This window comes from Symphalangus syndactylus, chromosome 1 (genome assembly GCF_028878055.3).
Source record: "Symphalangus syndactylus isolate Jambi chromosome 1, NHGRI_mSymSyn1-v2.1_pri, whole genome shotgun sequence".
NCBI classification, from domain to species: Eukaryota; Metazoa; Chordata; class Mammalia; order Primates; family Hylobatidae; genus Symphalangus; species Symphalangus syndactylus.
Genome location: NC_072423.2, coordinates 115,001,247 through 115,017,550, shown reverse-complemented (window position 1 = coordinate 115,017,550; position 16,304 = coordinate 115,001,247). Strand labels below are relative to the sequence as shown.

The window sequence follows — 16,304 nt, the reverse complement described above, 5'->3', positions numbered from 1 at the left end:
TTCAAGCACATCTGAATTGTGTCATCTGGAAATTTCTAAACAGTGTAAACAACCCTCAGTCAAGAGCTGGCCGAAGCGTCCCTTCTCGTATTAAAAGGTACTATGGCAATTGCTGATGTGGCTCGCTGCGTGGGCATGGCAAGATGGCGTGGCAAAGTCCCAGAGTGACAGTTAGAGCCCTGTTATCTTCCTGTGTGGCACACTGCTTGTCCCTTTCCTTCACAGCACTCCTCTCATTTGTAATTCGCTAGTATTCTTCTTTCTACTGATTGACCCTCTGACTCCTATGTTTGGACCCTCAGCAACAAGTAGCCACGGACTGTGCGTGTTCTTGCTCACGTGTGTCTGCCCGGCAACAGGTACAGTGCCCAGCATGAGAGCTGCATCTCTAGCATTTGCATGATGTTATGACAGTCTTTGAGGCCAGAAAGAGCTACAGCATTGGAAAATGTTTGGAGACTTGGAGAGTTAGGCAAGAAAGATAGGGACTGAACTCTGAACAGCTGCAGACAGTGAGTCAGCTGGGTGGGTTAAGGATGACCTATAGGAAGCAGGGGAGAAAGGAGCAACAGTTTATTTGACGCTCCTCCCATCAAAACATGGGGTTGATGTCCCCTCTCCTTGAGTCTGGGTGGGCTCTGGGTTTGCTTGAACAGTGGAATTTGGTGCAAGGGATGCTGTGCCAGTTTCTGGGTGCAGACTCAGAAGGAGAGGCTGGCAGCTTCCGCATCCTGTGCCGTGGGAGGCTTGCTGTGGAAGCCCTAAGCTGCCATGTCAGAAGTCTGCCCACCCTGAGACTACCGTGCTGGAGAGGCCACAAGTAGGCCCAGCATTTCAACTGTTGCTGTAATTAGCCTCATTCAACATTTATTGAGCATTTAGTACATGCTAGGCACTGGGCAAGGTGGTGAGCAACGGCAGACACAGGCATGGTGCTCATGAAGCTCACAATCACAGACACAAGTCACACCATCACAGGAACAAGCTGATGGTTATCAGTACGGGATGCTAGAGAGTGTGACAGGGGACTCTGATCTGCTCTGGAAAGGGGAGGCAGGGAAGGCTTCCCTGAGGAGGTGGCATTTGAGCTGAGAGCTGAAGAATGGACAGGAATGACCTATAGGAAGCAGGGGAGAAAGGGGAGGAGGGCAGTGTGTGCCAAGGCCCTGCAGCACTCATGCCTGTGGGACATCACTGTCAACTCTCTGATGAAGTGTCCATGCATGCAATTGGTTTGGGACTTCTCCACTTATGTTCTTTTCTTTTTAAACGTTTTAATTACAGAAATTCAAAAACATACACAAAAGCAGAGGGAATAGTATTAATGCAGGGGTCCCCACCCCCCGGGCCATAGACCACTACTGCTCTGTGGCCTGTTAGGAACCAGGCTGCACAGGAGGAGGTGAGTGGCAGGCAAGTGAGTGAAGCTTCGTCTGTATTTATAGCTGCTCCCCATCGCCTGCATCACTGCCTGAGCTCCGCCAACTGTCAGATCAGTGGCAGCATTAGATTCTCATAGGAGCACAAACCTATTGTGAACAGGCAAAGGATCTAGGCTGTGCACTCCCTATGAGAATCTAATGCCTGATGATCTGTCACTGTCTCCCATCACCCCCAATGAGATCATCCAGTTGCAAGAAAACAAGCTCAGGCCTCCCACTGATTCTACATTATGGCAAGTTGTATAATTATCTCATTATACATTACAATGTAATAATAATATAAATAAAGTGCACAATAGATGTAACATGCTTGAATCATCCCAAAATCACCTCTCCACCAATGCTGCAGGTCCATGGAAAAACTGTCTTCCACGAAACTGGTCCCCAGTGCCAAAAAGATTGGGGACTGCTGGTATAATGAAGATCCACATACCCCTCACCCAACTTCAATAATGATCAACATTCTGTCCATTTTTGGTTTCAGCTACACTTCCCACTTTTCTTTCCTTTCCTCTTCTTTGTTTCATGTGCTCCCTTCCTTCTTTTTCCTTCCTTACCTTCTTCCTTTTAAAAACAAGTTTCCTGTAGTATTTTAAAGCAAATCCAAGACATCATGCAATTCCCTTAAAAACTCATGCTCTTATCCTTATAAAACCCCAAATCACTGGCCGGGTGCAGTGGCTCATGCCTGTAATCTTAGCACTTTGGGAGGCCGAGGTGGGCGGACCACAAGGTCAGGAGATCCAGACCATCCTGGCCAACATGGTGAAACCCCGTCTCTACTAAAAATACAAAAATTAGCCGGGCATGGTGGTGCACACCTGCAAACCCAGCTACTCAGGAGGCTGAGGCAGGAGAATCACTTGAACCCAGGAGGCGGAGGCTGCAGTGAACCGAGATCGTGCCACTGCACTCCAGCCTGGGCGACTGAGTGAGACTCTGTCTCAAAATGAATAAATAAATAAATAAAACCCCAAATCACAATTTTAAAAAAATAAAATAAGAAATGGAGACTGGATGGACTCTTCCTCTTTGTGGTTAGGCCACCACTCACCAAAGGAACCGAAGGAGGGACGGAGTCCCCTGGGGATAGAGCAGCAAGCTCAGAAAGGCCTCACGCTGTGGGTGGCACTTTCTCAGTGGGGGTAATCTCCAGGTGGCTCAGAATGCCCTACAGAGGCTGATAAAGGCCGCAGTGAGCTCCAGAGTTTCTCTTGTTCAACTTTTGGAAACCAGGAAGTCTCTAAGGACCACAGGAAAACTGATGTTGCCTGAGACGAAATGGGACCATCACCCCTAATTCTCACAGGTGTCTCTGAGCCAGGAAAGTGATCAACAGAGTTAAGTGGCTAAAAGAAGAGCCATTGGTGATTGGAGGGTTATGAGTGAGAGGGAAGTCAGATGGGAGAGGAAGGTAGGGGCGCTGTTCAGGCGCAGATGATGAATTTTGATTTATTCCACTTCAGGAAGATTTTTAAGTGGGGTGTGGCATGATCCAATTCATGTTTTAAAGATCTCTAAAGCCCCCAGGAGAAGAAGGGTGGTGGCTGGGGGTTAGGGGTGGTGCAAGGAAGCAGGGAGGCCAGTCAGGAGCTGTTGCAGTTGTTCAGGAAAAAGATGATGGTGGCGGAGTTGGAGTGAAGGTGGTGGTTGTGGTGTAGAGAGATGGATGGCTTTTGACTTCCTCTGGGGGTAGACACAATGGTGAAGATTAGAATTGAGAGAAAGGAAGGAATCAAGGATGACTTGGGTTTTGAATCTGCATGTTTGGGTGGTTGCTGGTGCTGCCCGTGGGAGGGGAGGATCAGCAGAGAACAAGTCTGGGGATGCCACCTGGAAGATGGTAGCCATGAGCATGGGAAGAGCTGAGGTCAAGAGAGAGTGGAGGCTGGCAGCGACCTGGCTAGAAGCAGCTTCCCAGGCATCAACAAGGTAGACTGTGATTGGCTGAGGAGCAAATTAATGGGAAGTGAGGATGTGGAAAGAGGATGTGTAGGCGAAACTTGTGTCAGGTTTGCTATGATAAATTATCAGGAGTAATCCAATAAAACAAAAAAAAATTTTAGATGGATCTCTTTTTAGTTCATTTGCAATTCAATGAAAGAAGTGATTCTAAGAACCTTGCTCATATTCAATTCAGCTGTGTCCTGGTAACTATTGCCACAAAATTTAGTGGTATAAAAGCAATAACCATTTTATTTTATTCACCATTTTGTGGGCCAGGAATTTGGGAGGGGCTCAGCAGGGCATATTTAGCTTGGGGTCTCTCGTGTGGCTGCAGTTAGATATTGGCTGGGGCTGTGGCCGCTGGAAAGCTTGACTTGGAAGGCCGTGCCCCAGGGCCAGTAGTTGATGCTGGCTGCCGTGCAGGGCCCCAGCACACGGCCGCTTCAGCAGGGAGGGCTCAAGGTACTCAGACCTTTTACACGGCAGCTGGCTTCCCCTGTGCAAGAGAACCAGTGGGAAGTTGCAGGTCCTTTTCTGACATGGCACCAGAAACTACACAGTGTCCCTCTGCTCTTCCACTGGTCAGAGCAGCCAGAGGCCAGCCTGGAGTCAAGGGACTCAAGACTCCACCTCTTACGGGAAGTGTGTCAAATAACTCTGGGGCCATGTTTTAAAATCACCAAAGGTGGCTACTCTGTAAATTAACTCATCTTTCAATGATCCCAATCACTCAGTCCCTCAACTTGACTAGCTGACTAATGCCCAGAAGGAATCAAAAGAGCCAAGAGAGTAAAAGGGATTGGACAAGGTGTGGACGTCTTTCTCAATGATAACAGCTATCACATTTTGAGGCACAGAGTAGCTAAGTGACTTGTCCCAAGCCAGAGGAAGTAGGTAATGGCATCAAGAGTTGGATCCATGTCTTTCTGATTCTAGAACCCAATCTCTTAGAGGCTGTTGTACTTTCTCCCCAGTTGAAGTTCAAGCACTGATGTTCCAGTGGTCAGTTTGCACCATATGATCTGGATATAGCTCTTCTCACAGAGGCCCAGAGTCAGGAGGACAGGGGGCCCTAGCTGGGCCAGCCCCTAGGCAGGGGAAGAGGAACACTGGCCATATTGTGCCTTCCTCCCAGGCCCTCCCTGCTCATGGCTTTATGCCGTTCAGCTTCGCTGGTAAGTAGGTCACCCCTTTGGTGAATGCAGAAAGACATCAACAACTGTGTAATGACTCCAGCATATAGGAACTGGGCGTTTGGTTTTTTACTGGCAATTTGAGATGGCCGTAAGATGATGTGAATGTCTTTTTAGAAATTAGTTTTCACATTTTAAAAGTTAAACTGACACCTACTAAAAATACTTCATTTGACATAGAAAGCTATGAAGAGAAAAGTAAAAGCATCTTATTCCTGCCACCAACTCCAAAGCCCCACCAGCTCCATCTGCCGAGGCAGCCACTGCTGTGTCCAGCGTCTTTGTCAGGAAATGTCGTATGGGTGTGAATAGTGTTAGTCACATAGTCTCCCAGGGTGTCGTCATACACTGCTTCAATCCAACCCACTTTGAACAAATCCTTTCCTGTTTTTTGCTATCACTGACATTGTGGCCATGAAGATTGTTGCGTGTATTTTTGCGAACTTGTATGAGTGTATCTGGAGGAGAAGGTGGGTGTTTTACTGAAGATGAAAATTGAGGTGGAAATATGTGCAAGAAGGGAAGATTATCTGACTCTTTGGTAGAAGTATTACAAAAATGGTCCTAATTCTCTACCCCTCACTGTCCCTGTGCCCTTTATAAAGTGACCTTGCAGTTCCTCCCATCCAGAGGAGTCCCTTTTCCCACACCTGGCATCTGGGTTGGCCTGTGACTTGCTCTGACCAACAGAACACTGTTGAAATGATGCGCCAGGTCTGAGACTGGGCTTTGCGAAGCTCGGGCACTTTTACTCACTCTCTTGGAAACCTGCTCAGCGGCCATCTGAATAAGCCCAGGCTATCCTGTTGGGGCCAGGGAGACCACGTGGAGTACAGCCAAGTTGTCTGGCCAAGACCATCCTAGCCTAGCCAGCCTTCCTTTGACCAACTGACAACAGATGTAGGAATCAACCCCAGCCACGATTAGCCAATGAGCAGCCAACCCTCAGACATGCGGGAGCACAGCCTCAATGCGCAGCTGACCACGGGCAGACAAGGGAGTGAGCCCACCAAGAGTCCAGAGCCCCCAGTCAACCTGCATATTCATGAGCAAAATAAATCTTCAGTGATTTAAGCCATGGTTTTGAGGTTGTCAAACTTCAAATAATGCAGAACAATGCAGCTTGATTCTGACAACAGGTAACTGATACAGCCTTTTGTATTAACAATCATAGTAAAGGTCTGAAGGTCAAGGGCTGCCATAGCAAATCCTGGTTTAGGGAAAAGCTTTTTATAAGTCATCAGATAATCTATATTCAAGTAAAATGAGAATGGTTTAGAGAAAACCACTCCTACAGCTGTCTCAGCATAATGCAGTAGCAGTAACATGTTCTGTAAATGGTTCAGACTTACCATCTTCCCTGGGTCTTGGTTCCTCATCTGTAAAAGCGGCTGACTTACAGCAAGAGCCTAGCAAATTATACAATTATACAAATTAAACAATGCTACTATCATTACTATTAACAAACCAGTGCTGCAATGAGCTGATCTTTCTCTTGTTTTTCATGAGGACCTGCCACAACCTAAAGATACTTAACTTTTTTTTTTTTGGCCTCATCCACAACTTTGACAATCTGACAAAGCCTATAGCCTCGTTCTCAGAATGTTTTAAAATGCAAACAATAAAATAGAATTACAAACCAATTAAATTGATATATAATTCTCCAAATATTAAAGCAGATATACGAACTAGTAATATATGTGTCTCTTTACTAATGCATTACATAAAATCTATCAGATCTAATGACAACCTTGATTTCAGAGTGGAGATAAACATAAATGATATTTTGAGAGTCTGCAGAAATTGTCATGTAATATGAAAATATCTGCCATTTCTACTGGTGACAAAGTGACGACAGGTCTTGCTAATACTAGTGTGGCATGTTGTCTCTAGTCATAATTGAAGGAAGACTTAAATTTTAATTAGTAGTTAGGGTAAAGATGCCATTTTTCCCCCACCCATTTTCAAAGACCTTTGATTCTGTGTACGGACCAGCTTAGGAACTCCCTCCTAACCTGACCTCCCCAACCCATACCCCTGGATACTTTCTCCATTTCTTAAAATTTGGACATGTATGAAACTCTTCTGGATTTGGGGAAGGGGATGTTTTTCCACTCAGAAATGATCTGCCAGTTGGCACCAGAACCCTTGAATAAAAATATAAGCCATAAAAAAGTTATGGTTGTAAACTATTTTACCCTTAGAATAGTTTTATACCAGGGGATTCATTTAGAAACATCCTCCTCTCCAAGACTGAAATTTCCATCATTGCACCCTAGTGCTTGGGCTAATGGATTTGAGGAAGATGGCCTGGTTCCAAGATGCAAGGATCACTGGTAGAGTTAAATTAGGAGACAGATCAATTAGTTCATTTCCTCCTTTCCTCAAATTCTAATCAAAACAGTGGTGACGCAGCAATGCTCACCAGGACCACTTGCTCCAGCATCACCTGGAGGACCTATGAATGGACCAGACCTGATGAGCTGGAATTGAAATGGGTGGTGCCCATGGATCTGCATTTTGTTTTTTTTTTTTTGAGACAGGGTCTCACTCTGTCCCCCGGGCTGGAGTGCAGGGGGCAATCACAGTTGCAGCCTCAAACTCCCAGGCTTAAGGGATTCTCCCATCTCAGCCTCCCCAGTAGCTGGGACTACAGGCGCCTGGCTAATATTTGAATTTTTTTTGGTAGAGATGGGGTCTCCCTATGTTACGCAGGCTGGCCTCTAACTCCTGGCCTCAAGTGATCCTCCTGCCCCAGCCACCCAAAATGCTGGGATTATACGCGTGAGCCACCACACCTGGCTGGATCTGCATTTTAATAGGCCCTCAGGTAACTAAAGCAAGAGAACCTTCTTCTAAGAATCTCTCTGCAACTTCCTTTTATTTACTGACACCTAATACATGAACAGTTGACTCTGGAGCAAAACTGAGCCCTGGGTGAGTCTTGGGCTTTTCCTGATGGCTCAATATCTGAAACTTTCATAACCAAAGAAGATGTGGGCCTGATCCAGGACCAATTCTGGTCTCCCTGTCCTTCTTCCACTGGTCACCTTCAGGGCATGAATGTGTGGTCCTCTTTCTGAGACCACCCAACAGCTGGGTGGCGTCCCTGCTGGTGGAGAGGAGCTGCCTCTTCCAAGACCTTGGGTTCCACATAGGAACCCTGTCGCTCGTTCACAAGCCTCGTGGGAGGACTGGACTGAGGCTGCTGCCCCTGCTGCTTGTGAAAGCATGCAGGGCCCTGTTTGTGAGAGCTTGCAGGGCCCTGAAGCCACCTCTGAGGCAGAGGAACAAACTGGCCTTTCTTTCCACATTGGTAGTCACTGCCTTTGGTGTCTGTTACCTCAATGGTCCAGGCTTCCTTACATTAAAGTGCCGCCTCCACCAGATGCATGGGGCAGCTTCAGCCACACCGACACTGTCATTTCTCACTGCCCCTTTCTTCCAATGAGAAAGACGGCTTCTGCTAAGCAGCCCTGGGCCCAGCCCTCCCTGCAGCCTTTGGGGAGGCCCTTTCTATTACCCCTCTTTTCTCATCACTGCTTTGCTCTCCTTTTATCCCTGCACCTCCCCCTGCAACCCTTCTCCCTCACCAGCTTTCCTCTCTCAAGCCAGGGAGAAGACAGCACCTGCCCCACTGACCTGGAAGACGGACGCTCTGGCCTCCCAGAAATGGCTTCCTTCTCTCCTCCGAGGCTCAGTCAGAGTCGGCCTTGGGAGCAGAAAGCGGGAGAGACCTCCTGAAATCACTTTTTCTGTGATGATTCTATGGACCCACAGGCCCGAAGACAGACCTGTTCTAGAAACGAGGACTTCCTTTTGGTAAGGACACTCATGCATCTCAGGTTTTGTTCATTTTTTAGCTAAAAAAGACTTAATTCATTCCAGGCTTTAGATGGGGCTGTGAACTCTTAGATAACCTCAGTGCCAGCATGGCGGGAGGTGTGTGGAAACCACACTAGTCTCCGACCTCCCCAGAGCTTGCATGATGGGGGCGGGAGGAGGGGACACACATCAAAGCCCAGAGGTTGGCCATCACCTTTCTGCTCGCGTTACCATCCTTCTTCAGAAAACAGCGGGTGTGGGAAAAGTAAAAGGCTGACCTTTCTCTCACCCCTAACCCACTTTGAATGTCTTTCATAATCGCTATGCTTCCCGCCCCCGCCCCCCGCCCCGCCCCGCCCCGCCCCTCCCCGCCCGGCTTTTGAGGCTTCAGCTTCAACTGCTGTCTCAAAAAAAGTCCGTTTTCTCATCTTGGGCTACTGGTTTCACCATCTGTTTGCTCTTCAGATGTGTGTGGGTGGCAAGAGCAGATTTTTCCCACGCATCTTCAAACTGAAAGGGCTGACCTTGCTGTGAGGAGCCTTCTGAGTCACCCGGGAGTCTCTGCATCCTCGGCCCTCACCCAGCAGACGTGGCAGGGTGGGGCGGGGCACCTCTATGTGCCAGAGTCTGTGAACACTGAACTGGGCCCGGATTACCTGGAATCAAGCGTGGGGCTTGGAAATCCTCCAGCAAAGACTTGGGTCATCTTGAGTTACTCTGCAGTTTAGCAGCGTGGGGTGAGGTGGAATGGAGGATTTTGACCTGGAGGTCCCCAGATCCCAGCCCCAGATGCACAGCACACACATATATGTATGTCTCAACTGTTTCTTGTTCTAGCCCCCAGCCCATGAGGCCCCCAAGCCTCAGGAACGACTGTTATATTAACAAAGAAACTCTCCAGCTGTGTCATTTGGGGCAGGTGGAGTAACTATCTGCCATTACTTCAATCTGGTTACTAGACAGAGACTTGATTTGAGGGCACCTTTTTATTTTTTTGAGACAGGGCCTCACTCTGTCACTCGTGGAGTGGCACAATCTTGGCTCACTGCAGCCTCTACTGAGTTGGGACTATAGACATGCACCACCACACCTGGCTAATTAAAGAAAAAAAAATGTAGAGACTGGGTCTCACTGTGTCGCCCAGGTGGTCTCGAACCTCTAGGCTCAAGCAATCCTCCTGCCTTGGACTCCCAAACTGTTGGGATTACAGGCGTGAGCCACTGCGCCCAGCCCGAGGGCACCTTTGACATAAGAGGGGGTACAGGGGGTGGGACTGAGTGACCAGCTATCATTGCCCATATCTCCTCCTGCAGGCCCGCCCTTTCCCTCCTCTGCCACCGGAGTGTTTCAGGAGCCTCTATTCCTGGCAGAGTTAGTTGCCAGTGGGGATGTTGATGACTTTTTGGCTGACCCAGGGCACTGGGACTGACCCGCGAGGTCAGTTCAGTATTTTTTGAGTCCCTTCCTTCCTGGCATGTTGCTCGATGCTGCAGTGGGGAGAGAAGGGAGGAGGGAGATGAAGATAAAGATGAAGGATTCACTGTCTTTTATCCTTGGGAGAGAACCAGAGTTACAGAAAATGTGACTTCTTCCATGGAAGAAGTCTCTACTTCTTTAACAGATTAAAGAAGAGGCCAAACCAAAGTTTGGCAGCAGGAGAGGGCTGGCGGAGGAAGGACGGTGAAGGGGTGGTGTGGGAAGGTGTTCTTTTGAGGCGCAGAGCGCTCCAGGGACAGAGCCCTGGTCATCCCAGGAGTGGGGGTGTGAGGTGAGTGTGGGTGGGCTGCCCAGCCTGAGCTCAGTCCAACATCCAGCAGTGACCAGGGCATGCCCCTCTGGACCTCTGTCCAGGCTCTTTGCTGACCCAGCCAGAGAAAGGTATGCGAGAATGGGAGGGCTGACTTCTTCCTCTGCCAGCCATCTCGGCCTGGCAGTCTTGCCTAGCTTTGTACCTCATATTGACCAATCATGGTTTTAGGCCATCCATGATGCTTCTCCCCAGCCCCACTGTTCCGGTAAACTCAGAAGTCTGCTCTTTGCTCAACATGCTCTGTGGGTGCCCTGGGAGATCTGGACATTTGAGCTGAGGCTAGAAGCCCATAGGGCACAACAGCATGGATTGAAAGACAGGCTGTCACAGGCAGGTCTAAACACCACCCTCACAGCAGGCCGGGAAGCAACCAGGTGCCAGGCCACCTGGAAACTTCCCAGAACATCTGCTGGCTCAAGTCCTCCTGAAAAGCCACCATAAAAGATGCTCTATTTCCCAGCAGCACAGCTCAACTCCAACTCAGCTCTGTATAACTTTGTGGTGCACTTTATGTCCCAAAAAAAAGAGAGACAAATGTCTAAATGTCATAGTGTTTACTTTATTTAAATCCTGAGGTTAAAAAATAAAGTATTTCCACATGGCATGGCAGACACTATATAATAATATGCTTAGGGATACAAAAGTTTTCCACCCCCATTGTGCAGGTGGGGTGCTGGTATTTGATGTGCTTCTAGGTAATTCTTTGGCAGATAAGAATGAATTGGGGTCCCAGACCCACCATCCCGTAAGGCCACATGAATTGAGGATTAATCAATTAAAGTGCAATTCCAAATGTTAAGCCTTCCAAATGAGGCTTGGGTGTTGCTCTGCAGCCACCAGAGGCAGAGTGTCTCTGCATAACATACGTCAAGCAGCCTTTTTTTTTTTAAATCAGAGATGCCTCCCAAAATTTCAAGATGTACTTTATTATTTTAAAAGTGCTTAAGAGGAAAGAGAGAATTATTAATTCAGTCTCTCCTGTTTCCTTGGAAGAAACGTAATGAAATTAGAAGTACTAAGGTTCCCCTACAAAGTGCTTTCTTGGTAAGAGTTTTGTAAACAAGAATGGCCATCTCGATGGTCTTTGTGTACATGACCATCCTTGGTTCTAAGCATCACGAATGGCTTCTCTCTGCTTTAATTCCCAACACCTCTGAGCCAAGGACAGTTTCTTGGCCTAAAGAATTCTCATATGTAGAATCATGTGCACTTTTAAAAATGAAACTCCTTTAAGATTTCATCAGTGGACATCCAACCATATCATAAAACACAGGCTCTATGATTTCATCCCCACCTGGGGATTTCCTTTCATTTGGGCCTGAAATAGTTTCACCACCTTCGATGATAATTTTAAAATTTCCAAAACACCATTTATTCTTAAGTTATATGATGCGGCTTTTCATTTCTATTTTCCAAACCCTGTGGAGTTTTTCAGTTCCCGTGTCTTTGCCTGCTCTTGGTCCAGTCCACCTGGAATCCAGTGTGTTGAGGTCAAGCACTCTGTAGAGTCCACTTGGACCTGGAGGACAGCACTTTGTGCCAAACATGCCTCCTTGTTAGTGGGTAAGTGCGTCTGACAGAGGTTGGCATGTTCTTGAAGGTGGTGAGTGGCTTCGGTGGCATGATGAAGAAGGCATCTGGTATCGATATGAAGACATGACTGTTATTCAGAGAGATGAGCCATCAAGGGGCTGCCCCTTTTTAAAAAAAAAAAAAAAAAGTGATCTGGGATCCCAAGGACGCTTCCTTCTGGCTGATTTCTAGTGTAATTCAGTCTAGCCAGGGCTACCACCTGCAGCAGTGGTTCTTCAATTGTTATTTGCATTTTTTTAAAGTACCCCAGTCCTTAATTCTCAGTAAAGTTGGGAATCTGATTAATACCAGAATAAAGCTATTTATAAAAGCCACTCTTAAATATGCCTAGATGTTCTGTAGCTGCAGAGAGCACAGCAAACTTGAGCTTAAACAGCAACCTAATAAAATACAAATGTCCACCCAGCACAAAAAATAAATTCGCTAATGAAACCACATAGTTAGGAAGTCACCTCAGGGCACGGGGCAGTCCTCCGAATGCAGCAAAGGCTTTTTTTTAACAACAGCAGTCAGCGCTGAAGGTGGTGCGCACAAGACATCCAGCTCTCCTGGAGGAGTGGTTCTGCGTAAGCTGCAACTGGTCCTCTGCTGTGATGGCTGACATGTTCAGGAAGGACCCCAGATGGAATGTCCCAGGCCCCATACCCGTTAGCTACTCAGTGAATGGTGGTTCTTGTTGCATATGGTGCCAATGACACTTCAGAAGGTCATCAGCTTGGCCAGAGTCTCCGCAGTATCCTTGGAAAGCCAAGCACTCAAAGATTCTAGATTGCTCTGGGTTCTCTTTTGTTAGTTTCTTTCTAACAGTGAACAAGCTGACTTCTGATAATCCTTTGCAAGTGGCTGGATGGATTCAAAGTTAGCATGATTTGTTCTGAATCATCTCAGGCCACGTGGCATGCCTGTGAGGACAAACATGAGGCCAAGAAGAGTCACTGGGGGCCTGGCCACTTCTATTCCAGTACTAAGCATGGTCAGAGCCTTGGCCAGGGGAAGATGATTGAGCACCTGATGGCTTTCTGCCAGAAGAGGCTGCTCCAAGGAAGCCGAATGCAAGAGGCCCAGCTTTTCTCTGGGCAACCTCTTTGAAAGGTTCTATTTCCCGTTCCCCATGCCTTGCTTAAAAACTGACTGGAAGTGCCCAACTCTCCTGTTTAAAGGTCTGAGTCCATTCCAGAAATGACCTCTTACTTGTGGCCCCACAAGAGTCCTCTTTGTTGGTGATGAGGTTGTGGCTGCTGGTGTGTGGTGGGTTTGGGGTCTCTGCTGGACTTGGCCTGGAGTACCTGACCCATTCTCAAGCCCTCAGAACCAGCCAGACCAGGGTTATGACAAAGAGAAACTTTGGGAAATGTGTGACTGGATTTGGGTCACAAGGGTAGCTGGAGGAATTGCCGGGCCCAGCTCTCAGATTCTCGGATAGCCTGTCTGGTGCTCTCTCTCTCACCCCTGGCCAAAGTGGGAACTTTTGTCAGATGCTCTGTTCACCCATGGAAGAACCTGGGGCCTGAATGCGGGCAGCTGGTTCCATGAACAAGGAACGAAGAGCTGTCCAAGGTGAGCTATCTGTTGTGGGGGAAGAAAAGGACCACAGAGAACAGGGAAGATTAACTAATTCTTGTCTGGGAACAGGGAACAGGATCTCTCTGCCTCCAGGGGGGATGTCTCCTGGAGGTCTGGTGTGGGCTGAGCAGTGGGAAGTGGGCAAATGGGCTGTTGGGGAACCTGTCAGGAGGGGAGTGGGGCCCAGGGATCCATCATGCCTCTGTTTACTCTGTTACTTTGGTTCTTAAGTTATCAAAGACTTTTGTTAAGAAGGCCCCAATGTTTGAAAGTGGTTCTAATCCTGGCTATGATCATTAGTAAACATGTCTGCAGGTGGGGCAGAAGCTCTTATTTATATAAACAAAAGTGGGCCATCAGCTGAGGAATAGCTGTAAAGCCAATGCACAATCCTGCTCTGTGGTCACGACATCCACACTGGCTGGCATTTGGGCATTAGATGTAGTGTACACACAGCCACTGCAGGCCCCAAGTACAGTGGGTTTTGTTCTTGGATTATCTTTACTTCTGATTCTTAGGGCAATGCTTTGAGCTGTGGAGAGGCCTGGCTGAGTGAAGGGCTTTATTTGAGGACAGAATCACCCAGACAAAAGGGCCAGAAAGAGAGTGTAGCTTAGAGGCCCTTCCAACACTGCTGAGTTCTGGAGCAGCCTCCAGCTTACTGGGGCAGTGAGGGCAAGAGCATGACTGGAGGAGTTGGTCAGGATCTCAGGGGGGTCCCCTGGCACCCTGACTTGCACGATGGCTGTGTACCTCCTTTTCCCGGGAGTACCTGAGGGCGTCACAGCCTGAGGATTCACAGGGCATGGCCAGGGCACCCAGCTCAGGTCTCCAAGATGCAGGGCCCTGGTGGGGCAGGGCAGAAAATCTCTCCACGGGAAGAAGTTGGAATCACCCCTGCCCATGAAACTCTCCACAAGAGGCCTGTAGCCAACCGTGCTCCCAGGAGAGGCTGATGGTCTCCTGGGTGTTTAAACCTTTGGCAGAGCATCCCTTTGGGTGTGAGAACAGCTGAGTCTCTACTTAATGGAAACATTGCCTGAGCCCTTCAAAGCCTCGGGGGCTAAGAGTGGCCGGTGCAGAGTGCTGAGCACAAAGTGCTCCCCGGACGCCGCCTCTGAGGGGCAGCCCAGGGGCCTCTCTTCCAGAGGGGCAGAGTTGATGATTTTGGAGCAGCTGACTTTTTAAAAAAATGCTTTATGTGACAGGTGAGGAAGAGTAGTGTTTCCTGTGGATAAAGTGAAGTTACTGAGGTGCTGAAGCTACAGGAAATCACTTCCATCGTAGATCACAGGCCGATCAACCGTCAAGTGATAAAATACCTTTTTAGAGACAAACCTGAGGAAACAGAAATGGAAAGGGAGGGTGTTACCTGAGAGCTGAAAGTCCGAGGGGTGGCAGCTGCTGCTGAGGCCTCTGTGGTCACTGCAGTGACCTGGTTGGGTGTGGGTGCTGGAGCCCCGTGCCCCATTTCCTGTCTGTCTAGTGGAGTTCTCTCCCTGTGAGGATCAGGGGGTCTCGGGACATCACCGTGGACTCTCCTGAGGCTTGGGTGCAGAAATACCCTTTTGGTCACAGGCTGTGAATATCACCTCCCTTACCTGGCTGCTCTGAAGCAGCTGGCAGTGCGGACTGCACAGTGTGTGTATGGTGGTGTGAGGAGCAGGCAATGGGAGGAGGCATATGGCGGAGGCCAGCACGGATTTTTTCCGACTTGGCAGCTAACTCAGTTCTGATATCCATAGTTTGGAAATCTCAAGTAGGCCCCTGAGATGACCTCAATGCGCCAAGGCCAGAGTTTGTCACAGCACCATGGCCACCCCCAGGGGTAACTAGGAGCCTGCTCGGGCTTGGGACGGTGCTCTGCCCTCATCACACCTCTCCTCGGTCTCTCCATCAATCCACAGTGTGGCTGCCACTGCAGAGTAGGAAATGGAGACTCAACTAAGGGCCGCTGGGGGAAGAGTAGAGCTTGGGCCTGGTGGTCCCCAACCCATTCTCCTAACCACTGCCCTATCCTGTTCAAGAGGGGCTGGGGCTCATGTCCAGTCTTGGGGTAGAGGGTGGCTCCAAAGAGAGCTCTCTGGCCATGATAGGCCTATGCCATGAGGTCCTGCTAACTCCAGGGGTGCTTTCATTTCCACTTGGGAGTGTAGGGAGGGGCAGGAGGGGGCGAGGTGGGAAGTTCATCTTCCAATCCCTCCTCTAGTGGGCACTCTTGGCCACAAGCCCTGGCAGTTCAAGGCCTGGAAGTGGTGAGGGGATGACTCAGGTTTTCCCTGGTGTCCTGTCTAGTTATTCTGCTAAGAGCCAAGTACCCATGCTGGGGATGTGACCAGTAGCCCAGGACCTTGCTCAGAGAGGATGTGGCCAGAAACAGATCAGGAAGTTCTCTCTAAAGAGCCGGTTCCAGTTAAGGGGTCTGTGCTGAAGCAGAAGACATAAACAGGGGCAGGTGCCCAGCCCCTGTCCACATGATTGGCAGATACTCAGTCAATGCTGGTCCTCTCTCCACTCCCCTCCTGCTGTCCCTCTGGCCTCATCTCCCTCCATTCCCATTCTCCTGTCCAGCTTCTCCCCCATCTCCCAACCTATACACTCCTGAACCTTAGCTGGTTCTCAGAGTGCTTCCCAGAGATGGCACCTGCCGCTCCCGCCACATGGCCAGGGGCTTTGTGGTGCAGTTTCGGGCCTGCTTATCTCAAGCTCTGCCCTTCCTTGTTTTATTTCTCCCTTTCTCATTCATTCATTCATTCATTCAGTCCTTCCATCGTATTTCCTGAGCCCCTTCTTTGGGCAGGGCAGTGGCAGAGCAGTGAGAATCAATATGAGAGAGAGGGAAAGGGCACCTTGGTTATTAAGAGTTCAGACTGGCCAGACTGCCTGGTTCAGATCCGGCTCCACCACTGGCTGTGTGACTTAGGAGTGTCA

The 16,304-nt window shown here is 48.9% G+C and overlaps 1 protein-coding gene and 1 long non-coding RNA gene across 19 annotated transcripts in view; one reads left to right on the top strand and one right to left on the bottom strand.

The window, feature by feature from the left end:
* The window catches only part of LOC129483098 (leucine zipper transcription factor-like protein 1), a 204,365-nt gene that overhangs the window by 118,446 nt on the left and 69,615 nt on the right, over nucleotides 1-16,304 (bottom strand). For 6 of the 18 annotated variants that reach the window (XR_010113929.1, XM_063610782.1, XM_063610788.1 and 3 more), the window contains exons 18-19: nucleotides 8,225-8,294; nucleotides 5,935-5,991 (exon numbers count right to left, since the gene is read on the bottom strand). Coding sequence is in view for 13 of the 18 variants with exons in the window: in XM_063610782.1 (XP_063466852.1) it covers nucleotides 5,935-5,991; nucleotides 8,225-8,294 (127 nt within the window). In the remaining 5 variants the exon portion in view is untranslated. Of the gene's footprint in view, nucleotides 1-5,934; nucleotides 5,992-8,224; nucleotides 8,715-10,756; nucleotides 14,712-16,304 lie in introns of those variants that run through there. The other 12 variants (XM_055279937.2, XM_055279948.2, XM_055279973.2 and 9 more) reach the window with 7 other exon arrangements.
* Nucleotides 8,273-13,530, top strand: LOC134731607 (uncharacterized). Its single transcript, XR_010114025.1, has 2 exons — nucleotides 8,273-8,404; nucleotides 8,873-13,530. It is a non-coding gene; the product is annotated as an uncharacterized lncRNA (long non-coding RNA).